The following is a 21,946-nucleotide window of genomic DNA, read 5'->3' as shown; positions in this document are numbered from 1 at the left end:
ATATAAATGAATTGCTGTTCGTTAGTCTCGCTAAAACTCGAGAACGCCTTTACCGATTTGGCTAATTTTGGACTTGAATTATGTATGGAAGTCCAGGGAAGGTTTAAAAGGTGAATGAATAGGAAAATGCTGCTAAATTAAATAAAAATAACAAATTTGTTTTTCCTTCGATATGTCCATACATAATATCTATGAGAGAATTTATTGACGCACGGTTTGACAGTTCTGCTGTGAAACAATGTCATTACGACAGCAGGGTGCATATTTTACGAAGTAATTTTTGATGTTATGATATATTATTGACAAATTCATATAAAAACATTATTTTATTTATTATATACAGAACAACGTCTGTCGGGGCAGCTAGTTATATATAAATATTCTATTCGGTTAAAAATTTTCTTTGTTCACTGTATTTTTTTCGTCTGAATATTTTCATTGCGTTATGGTGTAAACGACTCTCTAAGAAATCAATTTTTGTGGATATTGAGGTATGACCGCGCCTTAAAGCTCCATTTCAAAAGATAGTCTGTTATATTTATAAAGACTGTAACAGGAAAAAAAGCAGTGACAAAACAATTGTATTATACTGAATGTCGCTATCCTCGAGTTCTTTCGAAGCGCAATTTGGCGCTGTGCCAAATTAACATAATTAACTAAACTACAAATATCTTTACCATCTTGTTTTTTTTTAAGAACATCAAACTTATTGTTTTATCATCTGTATGTATATCGTTCTCATTGTAATGCAATGTCTCACGGTCGAAGCTTCATGTCACGGTCACTTATCGCTCTAAATTCGATTTAGATTAACACATACTTTCATTCGTTTTTAATTCTACGCCATCCTACTCCTACTAATCCTATTAATATTATAAATGTGAAAGTTCGTATGTCTGGATGTATGTTTGTGCTTCTTTAACGCAAAAACTACTGAATAGATTTTGATGAAACATTACAATGATATAGTTTACACACCAGAATAACACAGGCTATGATTAATAAAAATATTGTTGCTATATTATATTAAGCCGAAACATTAAAAGACTTTTTCGTGGTCGTGGTTGTCGGCTTTAAAAAGTAAGTCTGAGAATAAACGGTCGAACACTTAATATAATTTATATGGCAAAACAACTTTTGCCGGTTCAGCTAGTACTAAATAAAACAATTCAATATAATAATATTGATTTTGGTCAAATAAATGACACTTATCAATGTTCAAACATAATATTCTACCATTTACCACCAGTTTGTAAAAGTTTGGTATTTTTTCTTTATGAAAATGAGGGACGAGACGGCAGGACGTTCAGTTGATGGTATTTGATAAGCCCTGCCCATAACAATGCAGTGCCGCTCACGATTCTTGAAAACCCCCAAAAATTCTGAGCGGCACTACAATTGCGCTCGTCACCTTGAGACATAAAATGTTTAGGCTCATTTGCCCAGTAATTTCACTAGCTACGACGCCCTTCAGACCGAAACACAATAATAGGCGCCGATGTGGTACCCATAATCTAGCCGGCATCCTGTGCAAAGCAGCCTCACACTGGTATTTAAAGAGAAGAAGCGACAAGAGACTCATTGCCCTTCTTATATATAAACATTTACAGCTTCATTGAATTACACATTATATTTAGTTAGTAATGCAACAAAAATACTCAAACCTCATGACATACGAGTAATTTAAAAATAAATGTAATGTATATAATTAAAATAACAAACACAAGAAGTATTACTATTCTTCTGCGTCATTCTATACTAGAGATGAAACGGATAACTTTTTGTCTGATACCGGATATCCTGTATCTATTGTTTTGTATACATGTAATATGGCTTTATCCGGCTGAACACTTGTTTCGGAAGCTGGCCCTGTAAACAAAGTCGAGCGAAATCGTTTGTTGATTTTTAATGCAGAGAGATTAGTATTTTTTATCATAATTGAGACATCATCATAGCACCCGGAAGACTTCCACTGCTGGACAAAGGCCTCCCCCATATATCTACACAATGATCCCGCGCTACCCTCATCCTCATAAAATTATTCCTACAAGTACAAGTAGAGGCGAAAGACGTGGCGCAACTGTATGGTGTAATTTAGCTTAATCAACACTAAAGATCATCATAATAAATTTTGAACACTGCATTCTGTTTATTAATTATATTTTTCAATAGGCAAGAATGAGCTACAATATTCAGTATACAACCGGGAGTTTAATGACAATGACCTCAATAATAATTCACTCACAAACAGGGCTGCCAACCGTACTCTAAAATAGAGTATTGAGCGCTATTTCAGATAGGTGAGCTTTGAGATTTATAATCTATAGGATAAGAGATATTTTACACGCCATTACACTAAGTGTACAGAATATTATAATTCATGTAGGCAACGTATGAAAACAGGCCAGGTTTATTACATTAAGGTGTGCTTGACAAGCTACGTCTTACACTCGCGATATGTATGTGTTTGTTTTAGTGTACGCGCGTTGCTGAAAGTAGAGGTTAACAGTTCGCCGCTTTTTACACGGTTTTTATTAGATTATTATTATTATTTCACCTGTATGTTTGTTTGTAACCGACTCATTTGGGCGCGATTTTGACCCTCTTTTAACTCCCAGATTTCGTTCAAACTTATTGAACAATACATTAATTTGATAAAATTACTCCATTATTCAATTTGCAAAATGATATTTTTTTAATTTATATAATATTCATCTATCGTTTTTATTTTCAATTTGCAAAATAAGACTTTGTTAATTTATTTAATATTCATCTATCGTTTTTAAGGCAAGAATTGATTTTTCTATAGAAAGCGTGCTTTTTAGTTTTTTTTTTTACTACTATTTATTTTTTCGACGTTTTTCACACCTGTCACAGTCTATCTAGATGTATAAATTGTCTAAGTTGAATAAATTGTAAATTTCTTATTAATCTGTAATCTTTATTTATTCTCTCTGAAATATTTTCCATAAAAAACTTGGCAGCCCTACCCACAATACGTTGCCGTATTACGCCTTAGTTTACTGACTGTTTATTTTCAACCCGACGACTATTTTCGGATTATTCACACCAATTGTTGTTTTTAAATCTATTTTGAATCACTATACGTTGTTCATCTTTACGTCTGGCTGTCTGTTCGTCTGTCAAAACCGTTTTACCTGCAGATATTCATCGTCAAATTAATCCACGTTCATGGCGTGTTTTGGTTTTGAACAATCTGCTTCTTAATATATTACAATAGGCTTAACTATTATGACTACTGAGGTTTGTCGTATCACCGGTCTTCGTCATCATCATCATTTCAACTGAAAAACGTTCGCTGCTGGATAAATATCGCCATGATGATCGGTCCTGCGCTGCCCTCATCCAAAGTATTCCGGCGATCCTGCCAGATCGTCGGTCCATCTTGTGGGGGGCCTACCAATACCTAAGTCTTCCGGTACGTGGTCGCCATTCGAGGACTTTACTGCCCCAACGGCCATCTGTCCGTCGAGCTATATGCCCTGCCCACTGCTAATCCATTTTTGCAACCATCTGGGCTATGTTCTGATTCGTTCTCGCAGGGAAACCCCAAGCATAGCCCTCTCCATTGCCCTCTGAGCGACAATGATCTTACTCATAGGGCTCTTCGACAACAATTCCATTAATACTTCGCCTAGTATCGGAATAATGAGTCTCGAAATTTCGAGCGATTGCCAGTTCTGCGGTCACCTGGATGTCAAAGTCAAATTAGCTTCGAAGAATCTGGGCCGGCCCACATTCTATCTCCTGTCGATATCTCTAGGTGTTGCAGGCGAATGTAGGCGGCGGTGATACCCGCAGATAATTAATAATTTTGATTAATATAATTATTGTTGTTTTGCCTTGTTGACTAACTCGCTTCGTTTTCAAATACTTCACTTTAATATGCTTTTTCTTTCTTTTTTTAAACTGAAAAAAATATATTACTAGATAATTTAATTTATGGAACTGTTTTTGTATTGTTTATGTTTTGTTCCTGAATAAAAAAATAAATAATAGTATAAATTGTTATTATTTTTATATATTACTAGCTGACCCAGCAAACGTTGTATTGCCGATATTAAAATCGCGATACCAAAGTAACTGTTGATCGTAGATGGGTGAAAATTTAAAGTTGTATGTATTTTTAATGCTGACTCATAATCAAACAAATTAAAAAAAAATGCCAAAAAAATTAAAAAAAAAGAAATCGTGTGGACTACCCTTAACATTTAAGGGTATGAAAAATAGATGTCGGCCGATTCTCAGACCTACTCAATATGCTCACAAAATTTCATGAGAATCGGTCAAGCCGTTTCGGAGGAGTACGGGAACGAACATTGTGACACGAGAATTTTATATATAAGATATAATTTTATATTAAGATTGTCAAATATATGGTATATATATATATATATATATATATATACTGCGTGAATCAGAATGGGTATAACATCCCTTCAATGCTACTTTATTTGAGTCGTATGCAATAGTATTGTGACGTTTAAGTTTTCATAAACAAAAAAAAGCCCTTACAAAATAAAAATATAAAAAAAATATACTTTTCTTAGACAGCCCTAACATTTAAAGAGACCGCCGTTTTTAGGCGGAGCCGTTTGTAAACAAAATAAGTAGGTACATACCATCCTTCTTATTTGTATCTGCGCAACTTTAGAACACCTGGAGTTTCACAATAAATACACAGAATACACCACATCACATGTTGATTAAGTTTTAGGTAGCGAGGTACTTGAGTAGGTACCTAGTTATTTCATCACTGGGATCAGGGCCGGATTTAAACTTAATGCCGCCCCTGGGCACCGGAAAAAAATCCGCCTCAATACTGGAATTCTACTTAAACTTATTGCTTATATATTTTATTTTTCAAAACTGAAATAACTAATTTATTGCAGAAACTATTAATGTTTTTATAATATAAAATATAGTTATTAATTTTTACTAAACGTGCCAAAATTATAATTTACAAATAACGGATAAATTGAATTTCATTAATTATCAATTAAACCAAAAATTATTAAGTAACAGAATTAATTAATTATATTGAGCAATCTTGATAAGACTAAAAAAATTTTTTCACTTTCAAAAATTTGCCGCTCTGGGCACTAGCCCCAACTGCCTCTAGTGTAAATCCACCGCTGACTAGGATCTTCAGCCCATGGACCTTCAGTACATGATACAGGTAGAAGTAGGTAGGTAGGTTTTTCAGCAACACTGCTAAACGAAGGGTTCAATGTGTCTTCCTTCCCTTCCAATACATAATCACACGAAATAACTGCAATCCAAGTAGTCCAACGCGAGGAACTGACAAGCACGACTGCAAGAAGACAACTACAGTCTAAAATTACTAATGGTAAATACAATGACGTTCTTTACATATAGACAATGCACGTCATACAAAATCAAAGCCGAAATATGGCACATGCCACAAATTACATAATAATAAGCCATATTTATGCATTTCGGTTACTCCAGTTGTTTAAAATATTATTGATGAATAGACAGCAATGTAATCAGTTATTTTATGCTGCGTATTTTGAATTTAGAACCCGATTTGGACAGTGACATCAGTGGAGTAGCAGTCCTGTCTAAAAAGAGGGTTACTATAAGTTTTACGTTTGTCAGTCTGTCCCTATTTTCTGATCAAGATCTGTTCAGTCGGACGTTTTTAACGTTTTTAATCAAAAATCAACTCATATTACAAAGGCGAAAGTTTGTATGTTTATTTGTTGGTTTGAGTGTAGATTTATTACTCCAAATGGATTTGGATCTAATAAGTTAAGGTAATCTTTAATTAGAGCAACAGGCACTCAAATGTAATATTTTTATTTACATGATATAGTTTGGTAAACTGGTTATTAAAATGTCAAGTTCCCTGAAATGAATACAATATTTTGTTAAAATAAATCTTTTAGACTTAGACATTTTTTTGGCATATCTTTGTATGACAGATTGTGTCAAATTATAAATATGGCCAATTTGGACTTGTGCATCAATTTGACTTAATATATTGAATTTTGAAAGAGATTTCAATACCTTTAATGCTAAAAAAGTTTTATCACACTTTTTGAGCATGAATTTTTAAACGCTTTAATCCTTTAGCGGTGAAATATAAATTTGCCTCGAGGAAATAATTCGAGCAAATGATGATCAACTTATTGGGTTTGTAAAATTCTTTACATCTCTCTATTGCTAGCAAAGGGCGCCAATTTTTTTTTTTCAATATGTCGTGTACGGGAAAGCTGAAAAAGCTTTTACAGATTTGCGGTGTAAATAAGTATCAATTATCATAAGGTATACGTCTGTGATACCGTGTAAATAGCACTAGTTTGTAATTATTCACGTTCTTGTTAGCCGTTACATTCACCGGTTATGACTTTCTGTACCCAAAATACAATATTGCTAATCATTGTTCAAATGTTCACGGGGCCTTTTAAAAAAAGAGCGACTCTATAGTTTTCATTTCTGACTGTGTGCTTGTCGCGTCCTTTCGTCTGTCTCATTCTGACAAGCGGGAGAGAAAGGGATGCGAATACTTGTCAATGATTTTAGCATATTTATCATACTATCATAACATTATATCATACTTCAACTGCCAAGCCTCTTGTAACTTTTAATAAAATGTCTACTGAATCAATCATTGGACGAGAGTTAAATAATTAAAAAAATCATATCCTTCTTATTGCAAAAATATAATGAAATTATTTCAATAAACGTTAAATAACAGTTAAATAACTAAATTAATTGCATTTCATACCTTCTTTATTACAATATTGTTCTTTCTACAAACGTAAAACATGAATATTTTTTGGATTTTCGTTTTGTTACACCAAAGAAGTATTGCGTACGTACAAAAATATATACACACTTTTTATTGTTATAATAAGTCATAATGAACTGCGTTTTAAACTTTTTAAATATTATGTTATTTAAAATAGTTTAAAATTGAGTATTATAGTACCTACCAGTGGGGGAGGCTCCCTTGCACAGGATGCCGGCTAAATTATGGGTACCATAACGGCGCCTATTTCTGCCGTGAAGCAGTAATGTGTAAGCATTATTGTCGCAGCTAGTGAATTTACTGGACAAATGAGACTTAACATCTTATGTGTGAAGCCGCTCAGATCTTTTGGGTTTTTCAAGAATCCTGAGCGGCACTGCATTGTAATGTTCAAGGCGTATAAATTGCGATCAGCTGAACTTCCTGCTCGTCTCATCCCTTATTGTCGTAAAAAAACATTATATGCTTTGTCTTTCAGGTGACGGATTCATGCTGAACGTATGTTCGGTACTGCAGCTCCTGTCAGTGCGAATTAAGATGGATCGCGTGTACCCGTTGTACACATTCCAACCCGGAACTTGGCTGAACATCCGTGACGAGACCCGGCTATACTTCACAGCCCAGGAGGCGCAGGATTGGCTGGATTCGCTAAGTGAGTACACAATTTATCTAGTAAATTGAGTTCAGCAGCTTTTCCTGTAAAAAGGATACGGGACGTTACTGACATAGATGTAGCAAGAATTGTCTATTTTAGTTATTTTCATAGCGTTATGTCGTATGGAATTATACTATGGGGTAGTGCAGCGGAAGTAAATAATATCTTCATATTTCAAAAAAGAGCTGTACGTGCCATATACCAAATGAGCCCACGAGAATCTCTAAGGGAAAAATTCAAGGATATTCATATTATGACCATGTACGGCCAATATATTTATAGCAATATCCTGCACTTAAATAAACATTATAATTTAAACAGTAAAATAAGCGACAAATATAATTTAAACACTAGAAATAACTACAAGCTTATAGTGGCTACTAGGCTCTGTAAAATAAACAATTCTTTTGCATGCGATAGTATTAAATTTTACAATAAATTATCAAAAAGTGTATCTGAATTATCAATAAATAAATTTAAATCTTTTTTTTAAACGCAGACTTATGTCGAAGGCTTATTACAGTATTGAGGATCACGTAAACGATATTACAATATGGAATTAAATAGTATTATAGTTGTTTTTTATGTATTATATGGTTCAGCCTTGTGTTGTTCCACTGGTTTGCATTGTTTTGAAAATATATTTAAACTTTTATGTAATTAATATGTACCTATGTATCTGAATTGTATTTATTGTGATTGACGTTGGCGAGCAGTCTTTTGATTTTATGTCAATAAAATATTTTGACTTTGACTTTGAGTAAACAAACACAATACCTATAGTCCGACAACTTGGTGCGCGACCGTCCGTAACAGACGGTGGCGGGGCGGGGTACTCGTGAGTTTGCCGTATCTATGTCAGTTTTGTTGTTTTATGAAGCGGCTTGCGGCTTATGAGCTAGAGACAGCCCGTTGGCAGACTGATGAACGGACAACTGAATCTTATTAATAATCTTAGAAAACATGGTTCCCATGAATACGCTTCGGGTATGGAAACCTAATAAAAAAGGCATTACGCGTGTTAAACTGCGTCATAAAATTATCTCAGATAATTATTTTTCATATAAAATTATACCTACGTCAATATTATTGATGAAAATTTATATTTTGAGTAAGAATTTAGTTTCTTAAACCCTATAACACAATCCACTTTAATATATTTAGCAATTTTACAGAGCCAAGTAGATGGATTAGCGAGTTTATGTTTGTTCCGAGCATTGGCATTGCATCATTATTCTTTTTAAATTGGCTAATATGTTTATGAGCGTACAAGAGGTTCTCGTTTAAGTACCATTGCGAGACTCCTTAGGCTCAGGATTCCGGCTAGATTATGGATACCACAACGCTGCCTTTTTCCGCCGTAGCTTTGTAATTACTGGGCAAATGAGACTTAAAATCTTAAGTCTCAAGGTAACGAGCGCAACTGTAGCGCCGCTCAGAATTTTTGGGGGTTTTCAGGAATCCTGAGCGGCACTGCGTTGTAATTTATGCTTATTATTGAATAGCCCGAGGGCGGCCGACCGCCGAAATGTTCAAAACAAAAGTATTACGTTATTCAAAAGAATTGTAAAAAACGTTTGTGTGGTAAAGGTTACTATAACATAAATGACTTTCTTAATGATACCACAGATTGGGAATGGAGTGACCGCCCTCAGGTTATTAAATAATAAGTTTAATTGTACAATATTACTTTGTAAACATATTTATTCGATGAAAAAAAAAGCCCGCTGAGTTTGTTGCGCCCATTCTTCTCAGGTCTGAGGCATTCATTTTGGAATGGGTGGTAGTTTTTTGACTTTCAATAAGTGATGTCACATCCTATTTTGAATAAGAATATTTGAATTTGAAAAAAAAAATTGGCAGGACGTGTCAATTACCATCAGCTGAACGTCCTATTCGTCTCGTCCCATATTTTTATAAAAAAATATGTACTGTAATATAAACAATAGACATATAATAAGAATAGAGATAAGCATAATAAAAAAAATGCATCTTTCCTGCTATTTTAGACAAGGATCCGAGCCACACTTGGCCAGAAGCGAAGTTCCAGACAGTATGTTGGTTCCTGACTCTGCACATGCATCATGTGGCGCTCATACCGGCCCTCAACACACACCAGAGAAGGATTCGGTGAGATAAACAAAATTATATTAAGTACATGGTTAACAGGCACATGAGACATTCCATCTAAGCTCTCAAAAAGACAGGCGTAGAACAATGCAAATGGAGTCGATCGCAATATGATACGCGTAGATCCTATACTGCTCGCTACTCATTTATCTCTATCTCATATAAGCAGTTCGCGCTTCAAATCCTATACTGCTCGCTACTCATTTATCTCTATCTCATATAAGCAGTTTGCGTTGTAGATTCTATACTGCTCGCTACTCATTTATCTCTATCTCATATAAGCAGTTCGCGCGGCAGATCCTATACTGCTCGCTACTCATTTATCTCTATCTCATATAAGCAGTTTGCGCTGTAGATCCTATGCTGCTCGCTACTCATTTATCTCTATCTCATATAAGCAGTTTGCGCTGTAGATTCTATACTGCTCGCTACTCATTTATATCTATCTCATATGAGCAGTTTGCGCTGTAGATTCTATACTGCTCGCTACTCATTTATCTCTATCTCATATAAGCAGTTTGCGCTGTAGATTCTATACTGCTCGCTACTCATTTATATCTATCTCATATGAGCAGTTTGCGCTGTAGATCCTATGCTGCTCGCTACTCATTTATCTCTATCTCATATAAGCAGTTTGCGCTGTAGATTCTATACTGCTCGCTACTCATTTATATCTATCTCATATGAGCAGTTTGCGCTGTAGATTCTATACTGCTCGCTACTTACTTATCTCTATCTCATGTGAGCAGTTTGCGCTGTAGATCCTATACTGCTCGCTACTCATTTATCTCTATCTCATATAAGCAGTTTGCGCTGTAGATTCTATACTTATTTATTTATTTCAAGAAATATCAACAGCTATTTACACAAAATAAAAATACAATAAAAACGAGCTAATTACAGATATTCACTAATAGACAATAGAAGTAGTAAGAAGCAAAATTATGAAGAGTAAACATGTAAAATTATAATCTAATAATAAGCACACTTGATATTTACAGGTTAGGATTCAAAAAATGTTTTCATGATACATTTGCATACTGCTCGCTACTCATTTATCTCTATCTCATATAAGCAGTTCACGCGGCAGATCCTATACTGCACGCTAATCATCTTCTTATTCATCTCATCCTAGATTTTAAGTATAACAGTTAATAAAGCCATAAGGCACATACTATTTTATTTAACTACCCTTAACTAAATCAACTGTAAGTATAAGGCTACTATCAATGATATTTAAAAGTATAGATAGGTTACGTAGACAACATTCGGTGTTTGAAAATGATACACTAGCGTACACATGAATAATTACATTGCAATAGCACACTACATTACAATTACACGTCAAAGAAGGATAGTAAATGCAATTATCGCAAGCGAAAAAGAGATAACTCTAATTTGCTAATTGCTTCGTATTTGTATAGAGAAAATACAGTTAATTCATGAGATATGATTTTTTACCGTACACTGTTTTATGCCTAAATTACGATTCATTCATGAGTTCATGTAGTAAAAGCTATAAAGTAGTAAAACTGCATTGAAATTAGGTAGATAATGTGTCATTGATGTCATAAAAAAAAAAAAATTGATTATAATATATAGCCACATTGATGATATCAATTTATACATAAAATAATGAAAAACATACAGACACCAAAACAAAACCGAAAGGTATCTACAGTAAGGGTCCCATTTTTACAATTTTAGTAACGACGGCTCCCAAAAAGTTTTAAGATTACAATTATTATTTTTTGTGTCTTATATTATTTATGGATGTCTTTTTTTTTGAGGGTTTATTACAATAAGGTAATGGGAGAAGAAGAAAATGATCCATTGATTCATCTGCATTTAGCAAGGAATATACTGAAAGGGTCAGTGTTACTGAAAAAACTCCTACGTAAACAAATAGCACTCACTGTCTACATCCGCTACCTAATCTAAAACTTGTTTTAATAGTTTGATAGTTCAGCTACCTATATACGCACTTATTTACTAAAAATTATTACATTCACTGCAACAATTACTTTTTTACATACTTTCCTAAAATATTCTACCTCGATCATACCGCACGATCATACGTCATTTCTGTACGTTAATCTATGATCGGCTTGGCGGCGATCGGCGTTGTCATGGCAACATATTTATTTTGTTAGATAAATAATGAAATCAAATAAAATGTTATAATTCATGATTTCTTAACTGTGGTATGTAATTCTATGATTTTTTTTTTACTTTTGTATCATCAGTGCATCTTCTCATAACACAAGACGGCATTTTAATGTTGTACCTATATCAAATAGTAAGCAATTCTGTCAACAACAAACGCGTGTGTACCGTTTTCGTATCGAGAGAGCGACTACGACCAAAGGAACCAATTGACTCAATTTAGGAGATTAATTTTCGGCGCGCTAGTGACATAGTACATAGTGGCTATTGGCTTTTATAAGGAGATGGATATTTAGATTTATGCTCAAAAGGCAAATAATTTTTTCAGAGCGTTCCGTGATCTACAAAAGGTGATAGAGGAACTGGTGGCGGCGGAGCCACAATGGAGAAACAGTATGAACGCGATGCGGAACAGAGAACTGCTGTTGAGGTGGAAAAGGCAGATAAAGAGATTGCACAGGTTAGATTCTTACTTTCTGTTGAACCAATCATTGTCTTTTTCAAATAATTCTATCTCTTTTGACATTTTCACTTGGAGCCATTTTAGTTGATCAATCGTTTAAAACATCATCAATCTGAGATTAATAATATTACTAGTGCGACGACGTACATATTCATGGCGCTATATACGCGACATTCAATGAATACGCGGTTATAACTACTTAAACTTAATGATAAAAAACAAATCTAAAAATTCAAGTAGATGATTGAAATTTTCTACCGCATCATTTCTGTGGCATCCTTAGTCCACATGAGCCGACTTTCTCTCTCTCTCTAGTCGTTCCCTCGTGACTGAGGATCGTGGTCATCAACAAGTGGTCCACACTATTTGTTTCCATCGGCTTCTGTCCATCGCGGCCCTGACGACGGAGCTAAACCTCAGGGAACTGGGGGCCTACTCCTAAAATCGATATTCGATAAATCGTAGCATTAGTCGTGTCGAATCCTACTCTTAGTTACGTCGTATTCAATGTCGAAACGATGATCGAACGAACGAAACATTATTGGATATAATCGGTCCTAACCCTACTCTTAGTTGAAAATGTCAGAGACGAATATTCGAATTTCACAAATAATCAAACGTCACTTTTACGATAATCTCAACGACACCATCTAGGCTGTCGTTGCTATTATCGTTTCAAGTTGTATAGATATATTTGCCATACAATATACATAGTTAATAAATATTATTAAAATAATTATATGTGATTTACTATTCAAGAGGATTTTTTTACTACTAAGTTATTTAAGTCATTTTGTTGATCGTTTATGCGTAGAAATAATGGCCGCCTGAGAAATAGGAATTCGACGAGAAGGGTTGAGTTTTTTTTTTTACATTTTATTATCCGCGAGTTTTGTATTATTTATTCAATTTTAAATGGTCATATTATATTCATTACATATTTTTTTAACATTTACATTATGTGTAAATGATAAAAAATTGGTGGTGCAAAGTCTGGCATGGTCCTTCTATTCTATTCTATTCTTCCTACTGTGGCTTCTGTGGAAGATATACCACAGATTTGCCAGAATCACGTTAGATTAGACTACCAAGCTTTGAGTATGTGTCTTCTAAGTTTAACGGTAATAATCGGTGTTCAGATTACATAAAGTTTAATTTTCTAATAATATCTGAAACAAATAATATACATGCTTGTAAGACTATAAATGACATACACAAATAGAAATACTTAAATAATTAATTAATATAAGTACTAAATAATATTTACAACTTAATCTTATTTATTTTAATATATTTACACAAAATATTTACAAAAGGAGTGTAAACTAGGGAGAGGAGACATTTAACGGAGGTTGGACGGGGGACTTCAGCGGGTATATAATTGTGCAGAGAAGATTGCATTAAGGGACAACTAAAGAATAAATGATCCATGTTTCCCTCATCAAGGCCACAATCACATAGAGAATGATCCCTAATTCTAAGTTTTGCTAGAAAGACTGGAGTGCAGGCATGGTTTAAACGTAAGCGGCATATAGTTGAGATTATTGTTTTATTATGAATCCTACATTTTGAGAACCAAGGTTTTTGAGGAATTTCTGGTTGGAGTTCTCCATAAAATTTGCCTTTTAAAGTTTTGGAAACTTGCCAAATGTTTGACCAACTCTCATACATCTTGGGTTTCAGGGTAGAGCACAAGTCATGAGTGAATATTTCTGAATACTGAAAGGAACCTGAATGAGCAGCTGATCTAGCACAGGCATCTGCATTTTCATTACCAGAGATGCCCATGTGACCTGGAATCCAAGCTAAAACTATGTTAATTTTGAGTTCATAGCACTCTTTCAAAGTTTCTCTTATTCTGAGAATGATGGGAAAGTGACTTTTTGTCTTAAACGGATTTGAGAGAATTGATTGGAGGCAACTTTTAGAGTCTGAAAGGATAATAGAATTGTTGAATTGAATAGCGCCTAAATTATGTTTTGACTTTTGACACTTCACAACGACAAAGCACAGATAATGTTTAGGTTTGAACATATTACATTCACACTAACATCGTAAAAAATTCAAAATATTACTCTATATTAACGATAAACGATAAGGAATTCGAACATTTGTTAGAGTGGGTTAGTTGCGATATATTCGGAGTATTGTCGTATCGTTCCGAATGTATTGTTGTCGATTTTGCGAGTAGACCTCCTGGAGTCTTTTATTTGGTCGGTCCATCTGGTAGAAGATCGGCCTCGGGCCGTTTGTGTTCCCAACTACGATCAATTTCTCCAGGCTCTCATTACCCCTTCGCATTATGTGGTCAAAATACGAAAGAATTCGTTGGTGACATATCGTGGACAGACGGGTTTTTATCTTGGGCTGTGAGAGGATCGAATCATTTGTTCTCTTGGCCGTCCAGGTATCCTCAACATATGCCTTCAGCACCACATTTCCAAGACATCAATCCTCTGCCTCTCTCGAGCCCGTATCGTCCACGACCCCACGCCATGCAGAAAAATATCAAGGCACGTATTAACCGGGTTGGGGTGTTAATAGTGATTTGAGAAGAGGATAGTGATTAGAGATGAGTTCCGAGCCGACTTTACATACCCACAAAAGAAAGTACTCGGTGCGACTAAAGAAGTTTCATATACCTATGTAATAATGCGTTCAGAATGTTATTGGGGCTGCCAACATACTGCAAAGCGTCGGGGATATTTGCTGAGGCACACGTAGATTGTATTTACTCGACTATACGTTAGCGGTGTACGTCCCTGTTTCGTAGGGTCCGGGCTTGCCCCAATGGTATTCTGAGGGCAGTATTCTCACAGGTTCGATTGTCAGTACCTGAGCCAATGCTGTGTGATACATGTGCGGACAAGTCGGTCCTGTCCTAAGTTAGGACGGTTTAGATTTTAAGATATCTTTTACTAACACTAGGTTTTAAGTTATTTTGTTACTAACACATTATGGTCCTTTGTTCGTCGAAATAAAGAATTTATTATTATTGCTGGCCAGGTCGAAGCAGTGCGCGGAGACAGCGCTCCTCGACCCGGACCTGATGCGGCGTGGAGTGCAGTTCTACTCGTCGGTGTGCGCGCTCCTCGTGAAGCAGCTGGAGGCGGCTGCGAGGGCTCCGCGAGACCAGCCCAGCTCCAGTGACCACGCCTTCCGCGCCACGCCAGAGTGGTACGTCGAGGACATCGCAGAGTTCATGCTGTTCGCCGTGCAGTGAGTACTCCTATACTATTATGACAGCCGTATCCCAACAGGCTGTAGAAACAGTAATCATCATTATTTCAGCCGGAAGACGTCTACTGTTGAACAAAAGCCTCCTATCAAGCCTCCTAAATCAAAGATAACCACGACAATCGGTCCTGTGCTGCCCTCATCAAACCTATTCCGGCCATCTTGACCGGATCGTAGGTCCAGCTTGTTGGGGTCCTACCACTTCGTCTTCCGATACGTGGTCGTCATTCGAGGACTTTACTGCCCCAACGACCATCTGTCCATCAAGCTACAGTAAACTACTAAAATACGTACGTACGTTATAACGTACTAAACAACTAGTATAGTTCCAGCGGCATTAAAAAAGCTTATAAATCTAGTTTAGAATACAAAGAATGCAATAACAAAGTATGCAAAGCTATTTTAACCGAACATTATACCTAAAAAAGCACTTTTTACCATAGTTAATAGACTATTTCGTAGGAAACGCATGGAGGCCCAAGAACACGGATCGGTCGGATCTCCGACTCTTTACATAAATACAATTAATATTTATTATTTTTAACAATGAGTTCAGTTGTTTAGGAGATAATTTGAAACAGTTAGACCGATATAAATGGAAAAATTGAGACAGTTGTTGTAGTTACCCATATATATGTACAAGTTTTAGAAGTGTATTCAAATGATGCCGTTAAAACTACTACTTACTAAAATTTCAAATTCCAGATACGTTCCACAAATAGTCGCGTACTCGATCGAGGACCCGATCATCACGTGGTTACTCAGCGCCATCTGCCACTCACACCTCATAAAGAACCCTTACCTCGTCGCGAAGATCGTGGAAGTGCTGTTCGTGATCAACCTCTCCCTGCCGATGAAGCTCAAGAACGTGTACGAGAAGTTTATGGACCACCCGATGTCGCAGACCGCGTTGCCGAGCGCTCTCATGAAGTTCTACACCGATATTGAGACGACTGGCCAGAGTACGGAGTTCTACGACAAGTTCACAATACGATTCCACATTAGTATTATACTGAAGGGGATGTGGGAGCGGCCTATACATAAACAAGTAAGTACAATCTATACTTTTCTATACTATATAATATTATAAAGCTGCAGTGTTTGTTTGTTTGTTTGTTTGAACGCGCTAATCTCTGGTACTACTGGTCCGATTTGAATGATTCTTTCAGTGTTGGGTAGTCCATTTATCGAGGAAGGCTATAGGCTATGTTTTTTTTTTTCAAAATTAGGGATCCGCAATAAAATTGCTATTTTGTAACACAAGGTGTAAAATCGAAAACCTATTTTTGCGTGCGCTGCATAAACTATTGACAATAGAACAAAATGATGTACAGGCTATAATATAGGCAATATTTTATTACTTATAAAACTAACGCGTGAATTATACTTTATATGGCAAAACAACGTTTGCCGGGTCAGCTAGTGATTAAATAAACTCATATAGTACACCTTATTAACCGACTTCAAAAAAAGGAGGACATTCCCAATTTTTATTTCTTATTTTTGTTACCTCAGAAGTTTCGACTGGGTGAACCGATTTTGATAATTCTTTTTTTTATTTAAAAGCTGGATCTTCCCGTCTGTGTTGGTCTCAGTCAAGGTAGGTTTGTAACTACATACATAGTTATAGGTGAGATGTGCTTGAGTAGTACGCGCGACGTGAGGAGGCGAGAGCGGGGCTGCGACGGGAGGACACCGATTCCAAAAATAATAATAATCGTAACGAGAATTAGATTGTATAAAAAACATCTTTTATACGTTTTAGTGCGTATTATATCTACCTATTGATTTTGAAGTCGGTTGTGTTTTTGTTATTTTTTTTTATAATAATTATCAAAATAGATCGACAAATATGTATCTTTGATAAAAAATTGTTTTCTTTCTGTGTTTTTTTACTATATTTTTTTGAAGTCTGTACTTTAAGTATGAACTTTCAAGCAACATTCACTGTATTCCTCATAATCATGAGGAACTACTACCAAAATCACGTAGGACAATTATCGCCGACTAGACGCAACTCGCGTCGCGTCATCGTGGCTTAAGCAGGACAACCAGTAACGTAAAAAAGTACCCAAAGAGAGAAATTCCCACCTACCATTACGGCTAATGTTTTCGCAGTTCTCTAATGTACGTTGAGGTATTATGGCGCGTCCGCACCTTGGGTTTGCTAGACCATGCTAAACAAAAATAAGGGGACACTTTTAGGACCCTTCATCTCATGCCGTTTTTAAGGCAGGCAGACCTTTAATACATATTTGAATGAAGATTGACGCGGTCATCTGCTCAAACCAAAATATAGAAAATGTGTGTGTACTTACGTATGCACGCAAGAAGTTATACTTCTTTGGCCTAACGAGGCAAAAATCATTTAAATGATTTAATCCTCGTGCGTACGTTTTTAGAAAGAACAATTTTGTAAAAATCTTGTAAAGATGGCTTTGACAGTTAATTATTAAATAATGAATACGGCTGTATGGGCTTGAAACCTTTGCATGTCCTAATAATGAACGAAGAAACCAAAAAAGAAAATAACGAATGCCGCAAACGTCAGAAAATTTTAGGAACCAACTTCAAACTTTTGTCTGTCTAGGTTTTTGTCAAAACTGTTTTGAAGAACAAAATAGATGGAGCACCATCTATAGTGTTTTATTCACCTGAGACAGAAGTTATGGCAATATAATTTGTAAACTTTCGTAAAAATGTCTATGGACCTTATGATAATCGGTTCTTCCTTTGAAATCTGATGTTGTAAGAGTGTATGTTTATTATTTACCATCACGTGATTATTTGTAGTCCTATTTCGTAAAAAAGGTAAATTTGAAACTAATTATGAAAGGCATAAAAGGCATTTATTTTCTCAAAATTGATTCCTTTAGAATTCTTTTTGATGTCATTTCTTATACTACTAGATACTACTACCGCTTCGGAAACAAATGGCGCTCTGAGTGAGAAGAAGCGGCGCAAGAAACTCTCCCGCATTCTTTTTTTTGCGCTCTTTTCAATAAAAATAAACAATATTGTACAGTCGCTATAAAATAATCACAATCTAGTCCCAGGCTGTCCGATCATTTAGATATTCAGCAGTGGAGTAATAGGATTTACGACAGAGCCATTTTTTTATAAAACATTTAAATTTATTTATAGATAATGCCTGAACAGTGGCTGGGACTTTATTGTAGAAGTGTATACATTTACCCTTAAAGCTATTATGTATCTTATGAAGCCTACTAGAATTAGTTACAAGAAATCCCTTATTTCTAGTGTTATAATGATTGTGTTGGTTCCAGGCCATCATTCAGGAGTCGCGATCCGGGGACCAGTTCGTCAAGTTTATCAACATGCTGATGAACGACACCACATTCCTACTGGACGAATGTCTCACGGTAATTCTTGCCTTTGCTCGTTTGCCACCTTCGTTTTATTTAACATCACTTTGACATATGCCCAGTGAGTAATGATTGTGTATACTTTCGCCTAAGTCACGAATTAGCTGAGTCTTCTTTTTTTTTTTATTTACTTTACTTTATTTCAATGTTATATTTTGACTATGGAATGTTTTTTAATATTATTGCTATGACAAATCATAATATTGTTCCTGTACCTTTCATCGGAAATCGGGAAGTGCCATTTGGCACACTATGCCCTGACCAAGTTCTGTCTCTCATTTTGTTTATAAGATAGTTTATTTTGAATGGTCTTATAGCTTGTTGCAATAGTTTTCTAATACGTGCTCTCATATCATCCTAATTATAAGCAATCTATAAATACACGTAAAATAAACGCTGCGTGCCAAAATGGCGCCGATCTATGGCATATCGCGGCGCGGGGGCACTTGCCGATCGTGGAAGGTTAAGCTTTAAATTCTATTTATAAAAAAATTAAAAAAGTTAATTGTTGGTTTTCTGTGCAGTACCTGAAACGCATCCACGAGGCGCAGGAGGCAGAGAACGCAAGTCCGGGCGCAGAAGCACGAAACCGTGCGCTTGCGCAGGACGAGAGACAGTGCCGCTCATATCTCACGCTGGCGAGGTTGGTGACTTATATGGCGATATCGGATGATTCATTTTTCGTCTTTAGCTCGAAATGAAACGTTTGAACATAAAATTAACAGGAATCCATTAATTAACCGAGCTAACGACCGAGCGAGAGGCGGGTTCGATTCCCGCATTGTCCATATATTTTTGTACAAATGAAATTTGTATATAATTTTAGTAAGTAGTAGTTTAACTGGTGGTGATAGTGCGGTTTTGCTGTACGTGGTTGTCCACAAATATAATAAATCATCGCAGATATATTTTAATCTTAGTTTTGTGTCCCCCAGAGAGACGGTAGACATGTTGGAGTACCTGACGGTAGATATTAAGGAGCCGTTCCTCCGAGCAGAGCTGGTGGATAGACTGGCGTCAATGCTCAACTTCAATCTGCAACAACTCTGCGGGCCCAAGTGCAATAACCTTAAAGTAAGTTGCTAATAATAATAATATATATCTTTATTTCTCACCGACAAACAAATGAAAGCTTAAAAAAAATTCCAGTTGTAGAGATTGCCTATAGAAGTGATAACTTAGAAGTTTTAGTATTAAAATTGCAATAGCACCCCAAGTGGCAGGTCCATTACCACTTCTGCCATTGCCCTTCAGCCAAATGTGCCCATGGATAGTAGATTTATGGTAGATTTTGACGTTCAATAAGTGATTATAAATCCTATTTTGAATAAAAATATTTGAATTTGAATTTGATACGCTCTCGCACAAACAACCTACACAACCCCTGGGTGAATGTCTCAAGCTGTAGATACTCGAAAGAAGTGATCCCTGCACTATCGCCCAAACTGACACGCACACTTATCAGCCTAAACAGACATGACATCCATATAATGGTGGTCACCCTAACGGGTCACACATCACTAAACAATCATCTTTTCACAATCGGTGCAATGGACAGTCTTAAGTGCAGAGACTCTCTAGCCGAAGACGAAATGGTCACTCACGTAATCCTGAAATATGTGGGGGTGGGTTGGCCACCCAGGCCCAACAGGCAAAAGCCTTAACTAATACGAGGTCGCTCCAAGAAGTCTGTGAACACCCCAGGAATGTTCTGAACTTCTGGAAACAGCTGGGCTGGTTAGAGTAACTGGCCAATACTGCACGCAAAATGGACCCACACTTGTGGTTTAATTGCGAAAACAGGAGCCCCTATACCATACCATTCTATTAAAAGTTGAAATTTCATAATATTTTAGTCATTTGTAGGTAATGAAATATCTGCATTAGTGGTTACCAGGATTCCACTGTAACACAACGAATAAAAACTGTATGGTACATTATCTATACTTTTTTCTATACTAATATATAAAGCTGCAGTGTTTGTTTGTTTGATTGAACGCGCTAATCTCTGGTACTACTGGTCCGATTTGAATGATTCTTTCAGTGTTGGGTAGTCCATTTATCGAGGAAGGCTATACGCTATGTTTTTTTTTTTCAAAATTAGGGATCCGTAATAAAACTGCTATTTTGTTACACAAGGTGTAAAATCGAAAACCTATTTTTGCGTGCGCTGCAAAAACTATAGACAATACAACAAAATGATGTACAGGCTATAATATAGGCAATATTTTATTACTTATAAAACTATAGCGTGAATTATACTTTATATGGCAAAACAACGTTTGCCGGGTCAGCTAGTATAAATCATAAAGATAAATGTGTATGTGTGAGAGGGAGAGAGGGTGTATGTCAATGTGTCTAGAGTGTCCTGGGGGGTGTGTGTGCAGACATGCGTGCGAGAGGATAATATGTAAAGTAGGAGAAAACTCAATATAGTGATGTATGCACATCATTCATTTGGACGACCCATATTGCCGAATATTTAGTGACCCTGACTACTAAGTTAGAGTTCCCGGGCTCGAATCCCGGTAGATGCAATCATTTATATAATGAATATGGATGTTTGTTTCCGAGTCATGGATGTTTATATGTATTTATGTATGTTTTAGTAAGTTTATTGTATTAAATATATCGTTGTCTTGTACCCATTTTACAGGCTATGCCTAGTTTGTGGCAAGATAATTTGTGTAAAAGTATCTCAATATCTTTATATATTATATATTACTTGTGTGTATGTAACTCAACTACCTCCTAAACGGCTGGACCGTGGATTTTGTTGATTTTTTTGTTTGTTTCAGTGAATTTGAGATTGGTTTAGATACTCAATTCCGTCCATATAATATAATTCTCCTGCTCATTTGTATGTGTATGTTAGTGAACTCCTCCCAACGGCTGGACCGATTTGAGGCGTGTGTACAGGACAACGTCTGTTGGGTCCACTAGTTATAATATATATTACTACACGAGTAGTTATTATTTGGTTTAGATACTCAATTCCGTCCATATAATATAATTCTCCTGCTCATTTGTATGTGTATGTTAGTGAACTCCTCCCAACGGCTGGACCGATTTGAGGCGTGTGTACAGGACAACGTCTGTTGGGTCCACTA

General features: G+C 36.0%; 1 protein-coding gene across 1 annotated transcript in view; it reads left to right on the top strand.

The window, feature by feature from the left end:
• Positions 1-21,946, top strand: part of LOC126973764 (ubiquitin conjugation factor E4 B) — a 53,166-nt gene that overhangs the window by 14,545 nt on the left and 16,675 nt on the right. The window contains exons 7-14 of the mRNA XM_050821081.1: positions 7,278-7,451; positions 9,464-9,584; positions 12,079-12,210; positions 15,220-15,432; positions 16,156-16,498; positions 18,738-18,833; positions 19,361-19,479; positions 19,772-19,910. Coding sequence (XP_050677038.1) covers positions 7,278-7,451; positions 9,464-9,584; positions 12,079-12,210; positions 15,220-15,432; positions 16,156-16,498; positions 18,738-18,833; positions 19,361-19,479; positions 19,772-19,910 — 1,337 coding nt within the window. The remainder of the gene's footprint in view (positions 1-7,277; positions 7,452-9,463; positions 9,585-12,078; positions 12,211-15,219; positions 15,433-16,155; positions 16,499-18,737; positions 18,834-19,360; positions 19,480-19,771; positions 19,911-21,946) is intronic.

This window comes from Leptidea sinapis, chromosome 30, assembly GCF_905404315.1.
Source record: "Leptidea sinapis chromosome 30, ilLepSina1.1, whole genome shotgun sequence".
Lineage (NCBI taxonomy): Eukaryota > Metazoa > Arthropoda > Insecta > Lepidoptera > Pieridae > Leptidea > Leptidea sinapis.
Note: the sequence above shows the minus strand (reverse complement) of the source record. Positions and strands in the feature narration are given on the sequence as shown.